This window comes from Tachysurus fulvidraco, chromosome 2 (assembly GCF_022655615.1).
Source record: "Tachysurus fulvidraco isolate hzauxx_2018 chromosome 2, HZAU_PFXX_2.0, whole genome shotgun sequence".
In the NCBI taxonomy this organism is placed as follows: domain Eukaryota; kingdom Metazoa; phylum Chordata; class Actinopteri; order Siluriformes; family Bagridae; genus Tachysurus; species Tachysurus fulvidraco.
Window position 1 is genome coordinate 14,283,572 of NC_062519.1, and position 19,588 is coordinate 14,303,159.

Genomic DNA, 19,588 nt, shown 5'->3' on the forward strand with positions numbered 1-19,588 from the left:
AAGATAAATGGGAACTGAGAAGCCCCCGGAGATTAAGGCTTCCCAAGGAAGACCTTTTTTTTTTTTTTTTTGGCCAAGACTTTTAAACTATAAAGCTTCACTCTAGACCAGAACATCAAGACTAATATCCCATCAGTGACCGTAAACTTGATCGCTAGATCTCATCATTTACAAAATTACCTACTCACACTATTTGACTTGCAGCCTGCAGTCCACATGTCTCCTTCTCTGTGACACAGTTCCTTCTTCCTCTATTTCCATCTCAGCAGCAGCAACAGAAGCAGTGAGTAAAATGCTGATGAGCCAGGGTGAAGTGGAAAAGATCAGCCCTTCATCATCCCTTGTTGCCTGTCTTTCTTTGTCCCTCCCATTCTCTCCTGCGATCTTCCCCTATTTCATCTCCTCAGCCAGCCTCCCAGCCCCTGCAGTCATATCCAGCACACCATGAAGCATTAAAACAACAACAAACAGCAAAAAAAAGTGCACAAGAACACAATATATTTGCTCAGTTTTGGCTCACATTCGTCATTCCCACTTGCTTTGTCTAGACCCTGATGCCATAGAGATACAATCTGTCTCAGCTTCAGTCCAACTTTATTATTATTATTTTAAAAGTTAGTAGCCAAATATATCTACTGAGTTTGTTCCTTGATGTTGTCTATATCTAAGTACAAACCTCCTGCTATACAAATATCTTCTAGCTAAAGCAGATCTTATTTTGTCCATTAAAAAAAACACGTCTCTGAATTTGTACTAGAGGCCTTCTAGGGTCTAAAGAAATTTACCTGACCCGAAGTGACCCGAATCACTTTTTACCCGAACCCGACATGCATATATATATATATATATATATATATATATATATATATATATATATATATATATATATATATATTTAAGAAAGATCCGACCCGAGACAAACTGGAAAAATTAAGACCCGAGTCCGACCCGACCCACTGGCATTTTTTTAACTCGACTGGACCTGAATGTTGCATAACTCTACACTAAAGTAACCGCTACAGAGTGGATTCTAAATTGATTGACAGGTCTGGTTAAACGAAAATTAGCTTACCGCCAGCCACACGTCGCCAGCCACATGTCGCAAGCGGTCTTGGCAAACAGAGGAGAGGTTGGAAAAGGACTCGAGTCGATGCACACACACGAGATACAGTATTTTGGGTCTTCTCGGGTCCGTTCGGTAAAAACACATTCCTTTTAAATTAGTCGAGACCCAATGCCGCTATTATTATACCCGACCCGTGTCCGAGGCACACGTGAAACTTTTAGACCCGAACCCGCTCGGACCTCGGGTTTTTAGATCTAAGTGGATCGGTGAAGACTTCTAATTTGTACACACTGGAATTTCTGTCCCAAAAAAAAAACAGGTCCCATGTATAAAATGGATGTTCGATTTCAACAAGGCACTGCGAATTGCTGTCTTATGTACGACTTCGGCATCCAGTCCCCATTGAAACGAATCGTTTCATTTATCAAAAACGTATCCATTGCAACAGGGCATTATTAGGTATTGACTCGTTTTCCAGCTCAGTCTAGTGTATAACCCAATGTAATGTAGTAATATGTACAGTATATAATCATCTGTACAGCCAGGCTCTAAAACACAGCTCCATGGGATGTGTCCACCTCAGCATTCTGCTTGGTTTTTTACTCCTATAACAAGCTGGTCACCAGCAGCCATAGTATTTTCTTTACACTTTTACGGAGGTGACATTTTGTCAGACTGGCTCAACATTCTGAATGAATTGTTCTGACATATGTGTTGGCTAGCAGTGGAATGAGTAGGATCTGTCATGCTGATTGCACCTTTGAGTGGGAACCCTACTGCTGGCCTGATGATCTCTCTCTCTCTCTCTCTCTCTCTCTCTCTCTCTCTCTCTCTCTCTCTCTCTCTCTCTCTCGGACATCGGTGTTCTTATGGCAAGCAAGAATGCTTTATAGCCCAGTTCTAAATGACAACATGACCAACGAGACTGATGTGAAAAGTGATGAGAATGTGTTTTTCTTGCTTATCGTGTTTCTTGGCATACCCAGACTGACACTCCTGCTTGTTAGTGATGTCTCATTTTACTTCAGGTTACAGTTTGTCTTTCTAATTCAAACCCAGTCGGTTGCTAATACAGTTTCTCTTGTACGACCATATTGCTCACACTATGCCACTTGCAGGAAATCTGTTTTCAATAGATTTCCTGCAAGTGGCATAATCTGTGAGCAATATGGTCGTACAAGAGAAAATGTATTAGCAACTGAGCAATGCCGAGACATATTATCGGGGTTCAAGGCCCTGCACAGCCAAGCTGCCACTGCTGGGCCCTTGAGCAAGGCCCTCAACCCCCCCTGCTCCTGGGGCGCTGTATAATACGGTAGCTGCCCCTGCACTCTGACCCCAACCTCCGCAGATAGGGTATGTGAAGAAAAGAATTCCACTGTGCTGTAATGTACACTGTATGTGGCGATAATAAAGGTTTCTCTGCCCCTGTTCTATTCTATTAATCTATCTTTTAATGAATTTCTGTGTAAATGCTTTTGTAGGCCAAATCAAACCAGAAGTTTATTTTAAGCGGCGCTGATTTTCTTCCATTAGTCTGTTTATGTCGTAAATTTCAATCACCTTTACAACACCAGGCATGTTCACGCCACAGCTAGTTTAGGTTTAGTTTTCAGACCCTAACAAAACTCGATAAAAGGCTAATCTACAAACAACAAAATGACAACTGAATGCGGAAGTTCAAACGGAAGTCATTTCGTTTGTCCTAAACGAATGGCTAGTCTCAAATGAATGTGTATATAAATATATAGACACTCATGCCATTTGTAGCCTCAGTGTCAGTGAAGATCGCCATGACCAAGTCTCTGTACAGTATAAATAAATTAGCATCTCAGAGGCTCTTTATTTTTTGTGCTTTTGTTGGATACAGGTTGTTTTTTTTGTTTTTGTTTTTTAGTCTAAGTGAGTTTTTCTTTCTTTTGTTTGTTTTCCCAGGTCGCTTCCCATCACAACCGCTACCACCATCTCATTCTACAGCAGCCAGGATTTTCCACCAATGGGCTACACGGGAAAACACGAGATTGTGTCATTTCACCTATCAGTGCATCTGCAAACCCCAGGAGAGACTTTCCACTATTTTTCGCCACAGTGAGTGATCGATCATCCTTTGAGCTACAGTATAAGCAGCTATAAGCTTATATAAGGCTCCCTGATATAAAAAAATTGCGAGTGGGTTCAGAGTCACGTAAAACAAATAAAACAAAAATCAGATGAAAATAAATGAATTGTGTGTAGGAATAAATCATGTGGAAGAATCATAATGTATATAAAAAATAATAATGTCCACTTGCAGAACATGTTAGAAACGTGTAAAAAGTTAAAAAGGCAAAGGTATACATTTTACAGTAGTTGCGTGTCTGACTTTTTTTGTAAGGGAAAACCTAAACCTGCTGGAGTAAATACTGATATTGAATACAGGTATTCAGTATTTCATGAGTAAAACAAAGCCCCTGTTTTACTTGCTGGTGCAAATCCACATGCGCTGACTCTGAATGATGAATGATAAACGATCAGAACTGTCGGGCCTCCTTGAGCGAAGACTCACACTTTTGGACCCTCTGGTCCGTCTTTTTTTTTTTTTTTATTCTGTAGCCGAAGGCGGACAGAAAGGTTTCAGAATCACAGCATGACAAAAAAGCATACCCAAGAGCCTGGATCCAGCTAAAGAAAAGCCTTGCATTTTGTGCTGTGGAGAATTGATCGGTGAAGGCGATCGACACGGTATCAGCTCTCGTCGTTCTGCCGCTCTGACAACGATTTGTCTCGGCTTGCTCGATAACGAGAAGATAAACGAGAGCGGTTTGGATAGTTTATGATCTATGCAAATATTACGCTGTACGTCTGCTACACCCTGTATAGTGGAAATGCCACCTTTCTGTATATCTCTATGATTTTTTTCAAGGTGTATTGCGGCTGGATTTATTTCTAGAAGTCAGCGGGGATTTTACTAGCCCATACATCAGTAAAACATCAGGACAGAAACAAGACTGAATGAAATCCACACACACACACTATCCACAAGGTCGTAGTGAGTTATCTATGCATGTGAAAACTCAGCTTTGTCTTATCTATCATTCTGCCCCCTCAGGATGGGCTGAGTTTTCTGTGCACAGTCTTTATCCTCACCTACTCTGTTGTGTCTGTGTACTTCTCTGATTACACATGGGGATTACAGCAATCTCTTACCAAAACACACACACACACACACACACACACACACACACACACACACACACACACACACACAGTCAGTCCAAGCCCAGAGAGGCAGATTAACAACGAAAACTCGTACCACCTACAACTGTGAAGTTTGCAAGCGTGAAAAGCAGCTTGGAATTAGTTGGAGAAATGGTTCGATAACCTCATCCCCCACCTTTGCCATTTAAGACGTTCGGGCTTAGCAGTCCTTCCTCTGTGGGTGTTTACATGGAGCAGTTCTTGAAGACACAGTTGTCAGTTGCTATTTTTCAGCAGCGAGAAAAAGTGTTACATCCGTGCACCCTGCTAGGAGAACCGAACTCCTTCATACACATAAGATTTTATTTTTAGTTGGTTTTTTTTTTTCATTTTAGGGGTCTTTCAGGACATGGTTTAAGATCTGAGACTAATGTAACTCGAGTACTACAAGAAGCAAGCTAGCATATATAGATAATAAAAAAGCATTACTTACTGTCAAATGTAGACGATTAGTATAAAGTGAGGCACTCTCTCAAATTCCACATCGGTACGAAGTGCCGTGAGAGAGGGCGACGATGAAGGTAAAACCAGATTATGCAGCACTAGTGAAGCAATCAAAGGTCCTTTAAAACTATTTGAAGTAACGAAATTCATTCTGTATTTATACATTATTCATGTTCTTATCTCTGGGGAATTAACAGTGAGGCAGAACGCTGTCTAATATGTAAGCGGACAATTTTACGAAGCCTGTAACACGGAGTTAGCGTCTAACGCATCGATTGCAAAGTGCAAGAGACAATGAGGCAGAGAGGCAACAGAATGCAGGTGATGCTGTACGTGCACGTTGCCTTCTACTAATACTGTTAATAATAATACTAATAAAGAGTGTAGAGCTGTGTATTAGAGGGTTACGGGACTTGCTCAGTGATTCTCCGGAATTATAACAAAATTCTAAATAAAATTAAATACCAATTTCCCTCTATGGTGGTGATGATGATTCAATTCGATTCAATTCGCTTTTATTCGTATAGCGCTTTTAACGACGGACGTTGTCCCAAAGCAGCTTTACAGAACAGAAGAAACATAATACAAAAAGTTTAATATTGTACAAAGATTAATATAATACAAAAGTTCAAGATTCATATTAGATTTATATTTAAATGTCTTTGTATTTATCCCTAATGAACAAGCCTGAGTGACCGAGGCGACTGTGGTGAGGAGAAACTCCCTTAGCAGAAACCTTGTGAGGAACCAGACTCAAAAGTGAACCTCATCCTCATTTGGGAGACACTGGAGGGCGTGATTATAAATATGCAGTCTGACAATTGTGTAGACCACATGGAGTTTGCGTCTTCTCTCAGAATGTACTTCATGAAGCGAAATGTTAATCTCTAGACGCCTCAGGATCCTCACTGGGTCGACCTCATCTCAGTGAAGGTCCGAAATCTTCATGACATGGAACACGATGATGATGATGATGATGATGATGATGATGTAATGGATTTGATGCCTAGTATCGGTTTTGGACTGATATCAGCAAAAAATATTGGAAAACATATCAAACATCAGATATTGTAATTACTTAAATTGTAATTACAATTCATGTGTGTTTTTTCAACACTAGTGTTACAGTTAAGTAAAATCGTCATAGCTTCAAAGTAATTTTTCAAGAAAATAACATCTGACTTTAGGGTTATTGTGCCATCTCGAATTATTATTATTATTGTTGTTGTTGTTTTTTGTTGTTGTTTTTTTTAATAGTTATTTTTCCTGAGAGTAAATTTCCAGCAAATCCAGCGATTCTCTGATTTTCCACCTCACGCTGAGTTTTCAGACACCAATATTTAACATCTGTGTTGACTAATATCTGCAATCTGCGACGTGCATTTACAATTTACGTACTTTATTCCTGCCGCACACACAGCACACCCCGGCACTCGGAGCACACCGTGTGCTGAGCCAAAATCAGCTAGCTTTTCACTTCAATGAATATGGCAGGTGCTTGTCAGATAAATAGGAGGTTGATGCTGCAGATGGGAACAGCAGAGTTTAAGCGCAAACTGAAAAAACGCTGAAAACTGACACACTGGCCTTGAGTCAAAAACAGAACGAGAGAAAAAGAGATGCTGGAGGGAGAGACACAGAGTCACCATGCTTGGATACCAGCAGTGAAGAAGAGAGCATTAGTCTCAGGCTGTTTAACACTGATTTGATTTCTCTCAACAGTCCACCCACACACACACACACACACACACACACACACACACACACACACACACACACACACACACACACACCTCTTGTACCGGGCAATAAGAGAGCTGGCAACAATCTATCTGGACCGTTGCAACTTAAATGAGTGTAAGATGGAAGGAATTAACCCTTGCTTATTTTCATAACGCTCAAAGGCCACGTTCACACTGCAAGTCTTGAGGCTCAATTCGGATATTTTGCTCAGATCAGATTTTTTTGTTTGGCTGTTCACATTACCATTTAAAATGTGACCTATATCAGATACCAGTGTGAACTGTTTGCGGTTTCGAACTGACCGGCATGCGCAAACGAACAATAACAATGACGTCACACACAGCACGCCGTTGCGCTATAAAGTTGGCGAGGTTATGGAGGAAGTATTGTGATGTATTCAATGCAAACAGTATGAGCTGGTTCGCGTAACCACTTTATATAACACTCACACACGCATTACCAGTCACGTTTGTGTGACGTTTTCGACGGCGCAAAAAAAATAAAATAAAAATAAAAAAAAAGGTTTTTGCCGGTGAAAATGTGACACAATCGTGACTGGTAACGTGTGTGTTAAGCAAAAAAAGTCTTCACCCGGCGCATAATTGTGACGAATGTTGATGTAGATTGACGTAAAAGTCGCATCAAATCCGCCTTGGCTGTTCACACTGCGGCCACATTGGAAAAAATCAGATTCAGGACCACATATGGAAGTGTTTTGAGTGATTTGAGTGTTCACACTACTCCTGAAGAAGTCTGACCCCAAAAAAATCGGATTTGGGCCACTTTTACCTGCAGTGTAAACAGGGCCTTTATGCTTGCACGTAGCCTTCACACGCACGTCAAACACAAACAAACAAACAACTCAAAGCTCTCAAAACAAATAGAGAGAAGACATAATACCAACATGACCTTTCCTTAAACTTGACTACAAGACGATACAGAAACGTCTTGACTTTCAACTGTCAGAACTCTCGCCGATGGTTAAACACCTACATGATGACAAAAACCTTATGCACTGTATATGATTACAGCTCTAGCCCTCAAGCCATGCCTCTGTACAGTAAATCACATGTAAATAGATGCAGTGAAAGCAATGGGCTAAAAACGTGATGGGGATTCACGGAGGTGTTCTGAACGTCCATACAGCTAGACTAAGTGTGTGAGTGTTCCTCCTGGTAATTACAGTAATATAGACCAGTCTGAAGAAGCTGAAAGTTCATTATCTCTGAACGCGATGGAGTATAAGAGATTTAATGCACAGTTGTGCTGCAGATGCATGTGTATAAGTGCGTGTGGGTGGAATGTGTTAACGCAGAGGCTAAAGAGCATGTTTACTGTGTTTTGTCTTGTTCAGTATGGAAAGTTTTCGCTTAGAGGAGAGACGTTTGGTGACCATGATCAATATTTATCCCTCCTTTAACTAGCTAGCTACCATTATCAGCAACGGATTTAGCTGTTAGCGGGACATCCGGTGTCTGTGCTTTATAACCATCAGTGGACAAGCTGTAACTTCTGACGTAAGTTTGTCCATAATTTTTGGAAGTTAGAGATTGTCGTAAACTTTGTGCGTCTTCATGCGCATGCTATACAGTAATCTGGAGAACTGCAGTTAAAAGACTGGGAAACAAAGTGCTCGACAAGCACAAACTTCAGTCTCAAATGATCTCTGTCTCTCTTTTCTCTGCGGTTGCCACGTCAATGTCATCTTTTGCTTTAATTAATCACTTTTGAGCTTCCATCGCCACAGAATCCCTGAGGATGTGTCCATTGTCCTCACTCAGACACAGCGCGAAGAAAGCGAAAGCAGTCATTAAACTGCCGTCTTCCGAGCTGTATGCTTTTTAATCAGAACAGAGCAAAGGAGAGTCCACCTCTGCCTGTGTCACTTATTCTCATGATACCTGAATCAGGTCTAATGGCTTTATTTGCAACGTTGTCCAGACAGTAGGGAATTGACATCATTTTAATAGTCTGAAGGAAGCTGTCTTAGTTCTGTCAGTGATACTGTATTCACTGCTTGACTTTTTTAATTGCTTAGCTATAATTGAGTTTTGAGATTTTGTTCTTTTCATTCTTAACCTCGATTAATATTAATTCCTTTTCTAATTACCTAATTTCACCACTGCTTTATGCCCATTATGTGAAGTAGGGGGATTGTGACATGTGTGCAGACTGAAGTGGTTTGTGTTTGCAAGAATCTGTGTGCTCTGGCAGTACTGAATATCGATCATTTATCTCTATTGATCTTTTAGCCTCTCTAATAATGATCTGTAATAGAAGATAGAAATGGAACACGGGAAGGGAAAAGGGAAAAAAATGAGATGAGAAGGAGATTCATTTGTCTGTGTGTTTTTACAGCACTATTAATTTTGTTATTTAGACTGAACTCCATGATGGTGAAGTTTGAGTGAGGTTGAGCTCACATTTATTCTCTGTTGAATCAGGGATTAAGTGTGCAAGATTGCTGTGGACACCAACCCTCACTATAGGGATATGTTCTGAGTGTATTGGATGCTTTTAAAAATAAATCTTTGGAATTCATTTTTCTAAGTGATTTCTCAAACGGTCTTACTTTAAAATGAGAAGCAAGCAACAAAACTCCCTTTCCTTAAGTGGTATTGGATTAGCACAGTACCAGCAGATGTTCTTTGAACGATGGTCCATTGCCATGGTGTCAATGAAATCTAAAAAACATCTGGAGGTTTTTAGGCAGTATAATTCTTACAGGCCATTTTATTTAACCACCTTGTACTGTAGATGTGATGGACAATTAGAAATCATGGTTTATAATCCTCATCATCATCATCATCATCTTGCCTGTCATTAATGGTCAGGTTTTGACCTATTCATGAATGGCTGAGGTCACTAAAACTGCTGTGCCACATGCATTTATTCCAGAAAATATTCATCACAGTGCCACTGTTGCGCATCTACCACCCAGATACTGTCTCGTCATTGCTGATCCTGTGGATCTCTATCATGGGATGGGGAAAGATGAAATGTTAACAAAGAGGCTACACAGTCACAAATAGCATTGTTGCTTTTTCTTCATTTGTTTGCTGAGTGTAAGGACCTTGGACAGCTCAGGAAATACCCAATTACACAAATGTGGTATTTGGAGCTATGAGAGTTTTGTGCATGTTTCTCCCAGGAAAGTTAGTGGCTTCAATCATCCTAGTTGTTTCCACAGTATGATCTAAAGACTCACCCTATTTCTTGGATCTTGTCAGAGGAACAAATGTCTTACTGAAAGAAAATTTGGGGAGCAAGAGCTTCTCTTTCTGAGCCCTAATGTTATCCTTCACAATCCTTTGTGAATGTGTACTATGAAGCAGGTTGGTGGTATCTGTTCTGGCAAAGATTCAAGGCAGCCATCATTCAGGATCAGGCCACCTTTGTGTTCTGATCCTGGTATTTAAAAGGGCATAATGGTGAGGGGATTTAGTTCCTTTGCTGATTTGATGTACTCAAAATATCAATTTCCAACATTGTATTTTTGCTCTCTAAGGTGTATCTCTAAGGCTGCGTCTCTAACACTCTCAGAGGCATCCGTCTCCACATAAAACAACAGTAAGGGATCAGGCACTATCACAATACTGCAGCACAACACAAAAGAACAAAGATGTCTGAATATATCTTCTCTTGATGTTACACAGATTTAACTTTTAACTTTAACTATATATATAAATGTGGAATTATATACGTACATAACAAAAAAGTGTGAAACAACTGAAAATACGTCATATTCTAGGTTCTTCAAAGTAGCCACCTTTTGCTTTGATTACTGCTTTGCACACTCTTGGCATTCTCCTGATGAGCTTCAAGAGGTCGTCACCTGAAATGGTCTTCCAACAGTCTTGAAGGAGTTCCCAGAGATGCTTAGCACTTGTTGGCCCTTTTGCCTTCACTCTGCGGTCCAGCTCACCCCAAACCATCTCGATTGGGTTCAGGTTCGGTGATCTGTGTGTCCCATTAGATAAAAAGAAAAAAAAAACAAAAACAAAGATTTTCTGAACACCAAGATGAAGTATACCGCAGTCGAAATGTAAGACCCGAGTCTTGATTTTGTACTTTTTCTTCTTCTATCTTATGTTGATCTTATTTATCATGCTTGTTTGTTGCAGAATTGCAAGCGATTGCTGTCCTGCTCTACCTCATACAGATTATTCAGGCTGTTTACACTAACACTTTGCATGTATTTGTCATCCAGAATAAATTCTGTCTTCCTTTGCCACCCTCTTTTATATCTGTGCATTGTTCGTTCCTTGTCATCTGGCCTGCTGACTGGAAGTTTACTCACTCTGCAGAATGTGCTGCGTTTAGAGTTGCTAGAACACAATATGTCATGCTTATTGGATTTAGGCCCAGGTTGATTAGGATTAAGACAGACCTAGAAGCCAAACAAAGTGCATCCCCAGTGGAGATGAATTTAATATATTTGAACTGTATTCAAAGTCTGTGACACGAAGTGAGCGTTGTAAGTCCAGAATTTATGATAAAGATTACACAAGGAAAGTTTTGCATATTTAGAGTTGTGTTATGCAACTGCTTAAGTTTTTAAGAATTTTCTGGGCTCACATTTATTCAGATTATGCAAATCACCCGTTTGTAGTTTCTATTTCTATGTAGTTTCAGATTTTTCTTGAGTTTGGGGTATAAAATAGTGTCTTAACAAACCACCACCTTTAAAAATAAGCACTTTATGCCTTTACCTTAATGTAGACCGAAGAAGTAATAAAATCCGTTTTATTTTTGCTGTCAAATGGAACAGAATGTAAAATAAACCCAAAAGCCATTGTGAACAATAAAGTAAACATCTAATAGGAGTCTAATATTGTCACTATATTCGTTCATTCATTCATTTTCTACCACTTATCCGAACTTCTCGGGTCACGGGGAGCCTGTGCCTATCTCAGGCGTCATCGGGCATCGAGGCAGGATACACCCTGGACGGAGTGCCAACCCATTGCAGGGCACACACACACTCTCACTCACACACTCACACACTACGGATGTCTACCATGCATGTCTTTGGACTGGGGGAGGAAACCGGAGTACCCTGTGGAAACCCCCGAGGCACGGGGAGAACATGCAAACTCCACACACACAAGGCGGAGGCGGGAATCGACCCCCCAACCCTGGAGGTGTGAGGCGAACGTGCCAACCACTAAGCCACCGTGCCCCCCCCCATTGTCACTATCTTGCTGTACAGTATGAATAGTCCAATGGTAATGTATCACCCTGATCACTACGAATCCAACATATCCTGTTGATATTTTATCACAAGCTTCTTACGCATCCCTTATGATGTGAATTGAAACTGTGAAATTGTGGCACAAGGATTTAGGAGCCTCCCTCCTGCCAAATGTCCAGACTGTAAGCAAAGAATCACTGCTTAAGCTAGACAGAGAGCCATCGCCAGACTGAAGCCTTCGACATTACCTGGACAAAGTGCTCCTCTATCTTCCTATATTGCACCATAATTGCACCAAACTGCAGTTTCTGTTACCTGTGACATGTTCCTCTATTTCCTTGTTTCCTAATACTTCTAGACTCGAGTGCAAACTACACATGCATAGTAACCCAGCTATGTATAGAAATATACATCCTCTACTGTAATATTTCAAGCCACATACACATTACTGTCAATGTAACATTCATGCATTCGTGCTTCCTGTGATTGGCTCCACATACACCGAAGGCAGTTTTAGGACTATTCATATTAGCACCATCATCTCCTTTTAGACTGGGCTACAATGTGCTATGAGCAATGTCATGGAAGACACAATAAATCAAGATTTTTTTAAACAGTCTATATTATAAAACCTTCTTGGTTTAAACTATATTAACCTAAAATAAAGCCAGATCCCTAAAAATCGTGTTTTTTGTTGACACTTATGCGTTACACAATGCTCTGCTCATACAATAAAGCCGTACAGAAATCCCAAAACATCGATCACATTTTGTGTAGCGCAAGCAATGGTGCGTTTAATCTTCTCCTTGAAATGGCACTTTCTTACAAATCTATATAGAATATCTGCAGATAGGAATGGATTAATACTGTACACTATGACACGTTCACCCCATTCTGCCGAAAGAAGCGTTTCCATTTGTCACTGTAACCCTATACACTATTTGGTATCAGGGATATCAGGAGAGCAGAGCTGTTCCGTTTATTAATTTAATAAATGCTTTTTATACGCCTCAACAAATAAAAAAGAAATTACACACAGAATCCGGCTGCTTGGTTTTGGTTTAACTCCGTAGGCGTTCCTCTCTGGCATCTGTCTATTGAAAATGAATGAAGCACATTAATAGGCTCATATAAACTACACAGACACTGACAGTCATTACCTGTTTTAAAGAAATCAGCCACCCCGTTTCTGTGGAGCAGCTTGAACTTAAAAGGCTGTACAGTTCCCTAGTGGGCATTTTGTGGTAGCGCCTGAATACTCCACGCCGATCGATTGGCCGGTTGTAATAAAATGCATTCAATGACTTTTTATTTGGTTGAAGGTGAGGTGGGCACGGTGGCTTAGTGGTTGGCACGTTCGCCTCACACCTCCAGGGTTGGGGGTTCGATTCCCGCCTCCGCCTTGTGTGTGTGGAGTTTGCATGTTCTCCCCGTGCCTCGGGGGTTTCCTCCGGGTACTCCGGTTTCCTCCCCCGGTCCAAAGACATGCATGGTAGGTTGATTGGCATCTCTGTAAAATTGTCCGGAGTGTGTGAGAGAGTGTGTGTGTGCCCTGTGATTGGCACTTGATCATTTGGCCTGTTTATCTCCAGTGTTAGCGGTTGGGTTAAGTGAACCCCTGCTACCCCCACACTATGTTTTCTCCTTGTAAATCTATAGTTAGACACCAACCTTGGTGCTTTTATTGAATCAGCCTTTGGTAGGTTGGGGTTTGGTTGCAATTTGGTTTCTAAGCCATGGGTTGCTTTCTCTGACAGCAGATACAGCAAGTGGGTCACCCCGTAGGTCTCAGGCCAGTCCCAGGTAGCTTGTATATGCTTTAAGAGCACAGTTTCTGGTTCATTCTGTGTTCACGGGATAAGGGATTTCATCACGTCCAAAAAAGGAAGAGGACTTTAGTATATCGGTCTTCAAATCCCAGGTTTCCGCACAACCGTGACAGGTCTGGTAGGCTGCATGAAGAATGAGAATGCAAAAGGCACACATTTTGAAAGACTGGAGTTGTGAAGTTTAGCTTTTCCTTTTCTTTCCTTTTCTTTTTTTTCTCTCTAGTGTGCAGCAGACTTCTGAAAGAGGACAACGCACATAAATAGGCTGGCATTAAACGCACACAGGTGTAGACCATAACTCATTCTGCATGACTCGTCCTCTTCTTCACCGCCTGTACTGTACTTGACCAGAGTAAAGCCAAGCTGGACTGACAACACAGTTTAAAGGTTAAAGGATAAAACTCCTGACGAGGACTTATTGCCAAAAGAAAGGTTTTGGATCTCATGCAGATATTTTCAGCACCGATTCAGCTTCATGTCTAACGAGCCTCATATGGTTGTGTTTGGGTGTTCAGGTTTTTACTAGAATTTAAAATGTTCATGGATCAGACTGTAATCACTTTGTGGCCAATAGTTTAGCTGCTCGAAACTCATGGGTTTAACCTAACAAAGATGATTTTTATTTATTTATTTATTTATTTATTTTTATCTCAGTCACAATAAAGCAAAGTTCATCTCAAGTCCATCTCAGGTGATCAGATCAAAAGGCAGGTAATTTCACGTGCATCTTATCACCTCTTTAGCTTAATAGTAACACCGAAGCATTTATCCATCAGACATCATTCGCTAATTAAAACCAACGGCCGCAGAGACTGGTCAATAAAAGCTACACCGACAACGTCAATAACCGACCGCACTGCATTTTGCGTACCTTTTGCTCATCACACTTTGTGTGTTTAAACAACCACACAAATGAACCATTGCTCTCAAGTGAAAGAAAGGGAAGTAAACGAAGTCAAATCTGGAGTGTAAGTTGTGGATACAAATTTAGTCACCGAGTGTGTGGGAGCCTGCTGTGAGTTTAGGGATTTAACAACCAAATTGCCCACAGCACAGCTGATGAATATTATTTTATTATTTTTGTACTGAAATGCGATTCGGCTTTGTTTTATTCGTTTGTATTAATCTTTACTATTAGAGACATGTGCTAGTAGAGACAGGAGTTTCCAGCTTTTTTTCCCCCTGTAGATTTATTTGACTTGACAGCTTTAATATGGCAATTAAGTCCAGGTGTATCATAACGGTGTTTTTTGTTTGTTTGTTTTTTTGTTTTTTTTAACAATGGCTGAAAATATACTGCCAAACGTAAAATCTATCTATTCCAAACCTGTTGTTTGACATGATTGCAAAATGTGTAGTAAGATTTACACGGAGCAGAGCGTTACTGAGAGAATGTTAAGAAGTTTTCATATGACACACTTGCACATTTTGCGACACAGAGATAATTAATAGATCGAATGCAAATGTACGTGCCATGGAGGAGACACAGTAGGGTAACCGGGAAGGTTAAAAGGAGCTGCATTCTGGGTGAAACCTGCAGACATGGCAACACAAAGACGCATCGCTGATCACACTACATATATCATTTGGCCCTGTGTCCCAAATCACATCTGTAAATGGTCTAAGTAATGGGTCCGAAGACACTTATGACCCTGTACAGACCTGCATTTTGCCAATCAGTTAAGATCGATGTTAATACCATGTCTGCGCGGCTTTGTTTTCCAAGATGAGAACGGTTTTTGAAATTTGCATTTAGCAGCAGCTATTGAAAAATAGATCGTGTCGTTATCTCCTATTCAGTCATTATGTTGTAGTCAGTGCTGGACTAGAAGCAAACTTTAGCGCTCAATAGGATAAATGTCCCGCATATACAGTATACTCTTCCTGGTCTATCTGCTATTCCGATCTCAGCTTTAAATGGAAGGTGTGTTTTTTTTTTATCACAGACAGTGAGCAGTTCATATATTGCACTCATAAACGGAAGGTCGTGCGTGGCAGTCTGACGTACTGTGAAATTAAGAGACAAGAATAAAACCAGCACAGCAGAATAGTTTATGCAAAAGGCCGTTGCCTGCTTGATGGCCACCATGAATTTACTTTCATACATGATTTCCAAAGCAAGACAGACGTTTAGAGATAATGCAGGGAAATATTTCTTTGCTCACGTTTTATCTTTTCATCAAACTCATCTGCTGGAGATGCACTCTCGAGTCCTTGGAAGGCGAGATTTATTTCTTTTCTCCTAAGAACGCACTACATGTCGACTAAAAAGCCCGTCCTTGATTATTTTAACGCTATGTCTAATGTCATGGCTGCGATTTATGATTGTTAAAAGTGAAAAGGTTTCTGTTTACTTTTTCTTTAAAACAAGACGGCATCGGAAAAACTTTTTAAGATTTCAGCCAGTCCCCTTCAGTGAGCGGTAACTGGAAGGGGCGAAATGCCAGTTCATCAACTAGTTTTGTGTTTTAATTAGTTGATTTTTTTTTTTTTTTCTTTTCAAAAAAATAAATAAAAAAAAGAACAGAATTTTGGAAGTAACATGGCATTTAAGTCTCCATGCATTCATTTATCTCTGTTTAATACCTCTGCTTTTTCTATTTTTCTTTATATATGCTGTTCTTGTCTTTGTTAATAACTAAAAGTCCATCGGTGAGGTGGAAAGCATGTCTCCTTAAAGGTCATGTCTTCTAGTTTTACTGTATCGAACCGGTTTATTAGCCATACACGCGGTGCATTTTTCAACAGGGTACATGCTTGATGAGGCCAAGTAATCAGCATCATCCTGGAAAACAAAAAGCCGAGCTGTTTTTCCCACTGTCCCAATTAGCTGTCCTTCCACAATTCAGAGAGAACGAGGAAGTCTAAACCAAATTCTACTACACACTGCTACTGGAGCTAGCTGGGGCTTGTTATACGTACCTGAGTATCGGTGTTGCATGCATCCGAGTCTGCGGTGCGATTTTTTTTGGAGGAACATTCATGAGTCCAGAAAAATTGGCTCTTGTGCGGTTTAATAAACAACTGGGAATATGGTGTTAGTGTCCTCTTACCATGGCAGATGGTGGTAACAGTTTCAGGTGTCAGGCGTCAGACGTGCTTTATGTACGTTACTTAAGGTATAAGAGGAAGATTCTGTAACATGAAGGATTCAGGGATGGGTAAAATGTGTATGTATTTAATCATCACAGTACCTGTCTAAATCAAACTTTTCCTGGTTCTGCATGACATGATGATATGAAATTTTTCACTCCTATTCTCTCCTGAAGGAATTTTGGCCAATCCATTCAACCGAGAAGGATCTGTTGCCCAAAATATATACAGTAATCCCTCGCCACTTCGCGGTTCAAGTTTCGCGGTTCAAGTTTCGTGGCCTCAGTGCACTGCTGATTTTTCAAAAATATTCATCGAAAATAATAATACAAACAGTTTCCCAGGATGCCAGACAAAGAGAGAAACTCTCTCAGAGGCTTTGTACGTAACCACGGCCACTCAGACAAGGCACATGATTGGTTCCCGGCGTGAGATCTGAGCTGATTGGCTGCGCATCATCGCATTCTCTCCCAGCTTCTTACCTTGTTGTATCTCGCCACTCTCGTTCACGCTGTCAACTGTGTCTCGCGTATTGTGTTCGAAATTAACTTTTCGTTAAGCCCTTACAATGCCTACTAAGCGCCATGCCCCTGCAAAAGATTCCTCTAGTGAGCCCAAGAGGAAGAGGAAGATGATGACCATCAGTGTAATGGTCAAACTTAGGGCCAATCCTACTTCGCGGATTTTCACCTATCGCGAGAGATTCCGGTCCCCATTAACCGCGATAAACGAGGGATCACTGTATATATAAAAACAGTGGCCTATTTCCTTTATTTTTTATTTTATTTTTATTGGGTCAATCACACTCCCGATTAATGGCATTCATTCCCTTTTTCTTCTTCATATCCGACTGGGAACTGTTTTCAATTCATTCCTTCATTTCCCTCACACACTTATTTCCCATTTTGAATGAACTATCTCTGCTGTTGATGTTTAAATATTGGCAAACCAAACAGCATGGTCCATATCTTTAAAGTTGTGTTTACTGGATTTAAATCTTAATCCTAAACAGAATTACAGATTTAAATCAGCTTAGGTTATTTCTTAAAGCAGTTCAAAAAAGAAAAAGAAAAACGAAAACTGGAGATTAGAGATTTGGGGGCTTTTAACTTAGCTTTTTAAATGTGCACTGCCTCTGATGATGAGGTCTGTTCATCCTGGGTATGAAGGCATCCATAAATTACCTGTATCAGTGCCTACACAAATCACTGTTTGTGGATTCACAGTGGAATACGGTGTGCTTTCAGTGGGCTTTCTGGTTTAAGCACACTCAATCCCACAACCCAGATTCTTATTTCTAAAGTAAGTCCCTCTGAAAACGAAATCTATATCTGCTAATATTTATTGTCTGAATACATGACTAGTCTGCTAGATTTGTTTGGTCTTTGGTTCCATAACCTCAGCTACATTACTATAGTTCATATTGAGTCACAGATGTGCACAAGATTGTTTTATTTAATAATATTTTGCTTTAACAGCTAGTATTTCTTCTACCTTTGGCGTTACGGGTCACCACAGCGTATCATCAGCGTTTCCACCTAACTCTATCCTCGGCATCCTCTACTCTCTCATCATTTACCTTCGTATCCTCATTTAACACATCCATATATCTCCTCTTTGGCCTTCCTCTTGACCTCTTACCTGGCAGCTCCATCTCTAATATCCTTCTACCAATATAACCATCTCCCTCCTCTGTACATGTCCAAACCATCTCAATCTATCCTTTCTGACCTTGTCCCCAAAACAGCCAACCTGAGCCATCCCTCTGATGTGCTCGTTCCTAATCCTGTCCATCCTCGTCACTCCTAAAGAGAACCTCGACATCCTCATCTCTGCTACCACCATCTCTGCCTCCATCTCTGCAACAATTACAGTTTGTTCTAGTTCCTAAAATGTAATCAAACTACACTAGTAGCTAAACTTTAACCATGACCAGGCAGTTACTAAGGATGCACAACTATTTATGTTAATGAATATGGCCCGAACATCTGTTTTGCTGCTCAGAGTAAAAACTTTGCTTTTGTCGACCGTTTTTGTTGCATTTTACTCCTAGTCTTGACCAGATGCTGTGTGAGGAAAGATGGCAGTAAAGCAGTAAGGCATCTCATCCATATCAGCAACTTGTTTCTCTTTAGCTTTGTAACCTTTTTTTATTCTAAATAACGTATTCAAATTCAGACGCATCCATGTTTTGCAGGAACATTAATCAATACATTCAATCATTTGGCAGATGTTTTTTTCCCCAAGACTTGCAACAGACCGAGTGGGACTTAAATGAGCAGAATGTAGCAAGAATAAACTAAGCAGAGTACAGTATGGTGTAATGTATGTACAGTATATATTTAGTGTAGTAGCACTTTGTTATCTGTAGATGGTGATAGTGGTATTTCCAGCGTTTTTTAAAATCCAATCTTCCAGTAGGAAACCCATTAGGCATGGCTGTTAGTGGGAGACCATCACAGGTTGGTGGCAGGTCTGGCTGGAGCCATGAAATGCAATTTAGTCCTCATTAGATGCCATCACCAGGCAGGCAGTGATATTTGCACATTACAACAAGTATTTGTATCATCAGATAGTCATAAAATAGTTATGGCTCCCATCACATAGCTGTTCTATTCATCATATAACTGTATAAGCTATACACTGACTGGGCACTTTATTCTCTGTTCTCTATTAATTTATGACGTTATCTAATTAACCATTCATCTAATCAGCTAATCTAATCATCCGGCCTCTAGGGTTTACACAGAACGGTGCAAAAAAACAGTGAGTAAATGTAAGGTCTATTGGTGAAAATGGACAGATTGGGTTAAGCCAACAGGTAGATACTGGAACTCACGTAATCACCCTTTACAACCATAGTGAGCAGAAAAGCATCTCAAAACACATGATATCAAAATAGCAAACGTTTTTCGAAGTGCTTTCCTTGCTTGTTTTCTTTTAAAGAGTGTTAATTAGGGCATGGTGGCTTAGTGGTTAGCA

General features: G+C 40.4%; 1 protein-coding gene across 1 annotated transcript in view; it reads left to right on the forward strand.

Annotated features, from left to right (window-relative positions):
* cdh4 (cadherin 4, type 1, R-cadherin (retinal)) overlaps nucleotides 1-19,588 on the forward strand; it is a 379,372-nt gene that overhangs the window by 95,098 nt on the left and 264,686 nt on the right. Inside the window, exon 4 of the mRNA XM_047810282.1 lies at nucleotides 3,002-3,154. Coding sequence (XP_047666238.1) covers nucleotides 3,002-3,154 — 153 coding nt within the window. The remainder of the gene's footprint in view (nucleotides 1-3,001; nucleotides 3,155-19,588) is intronic.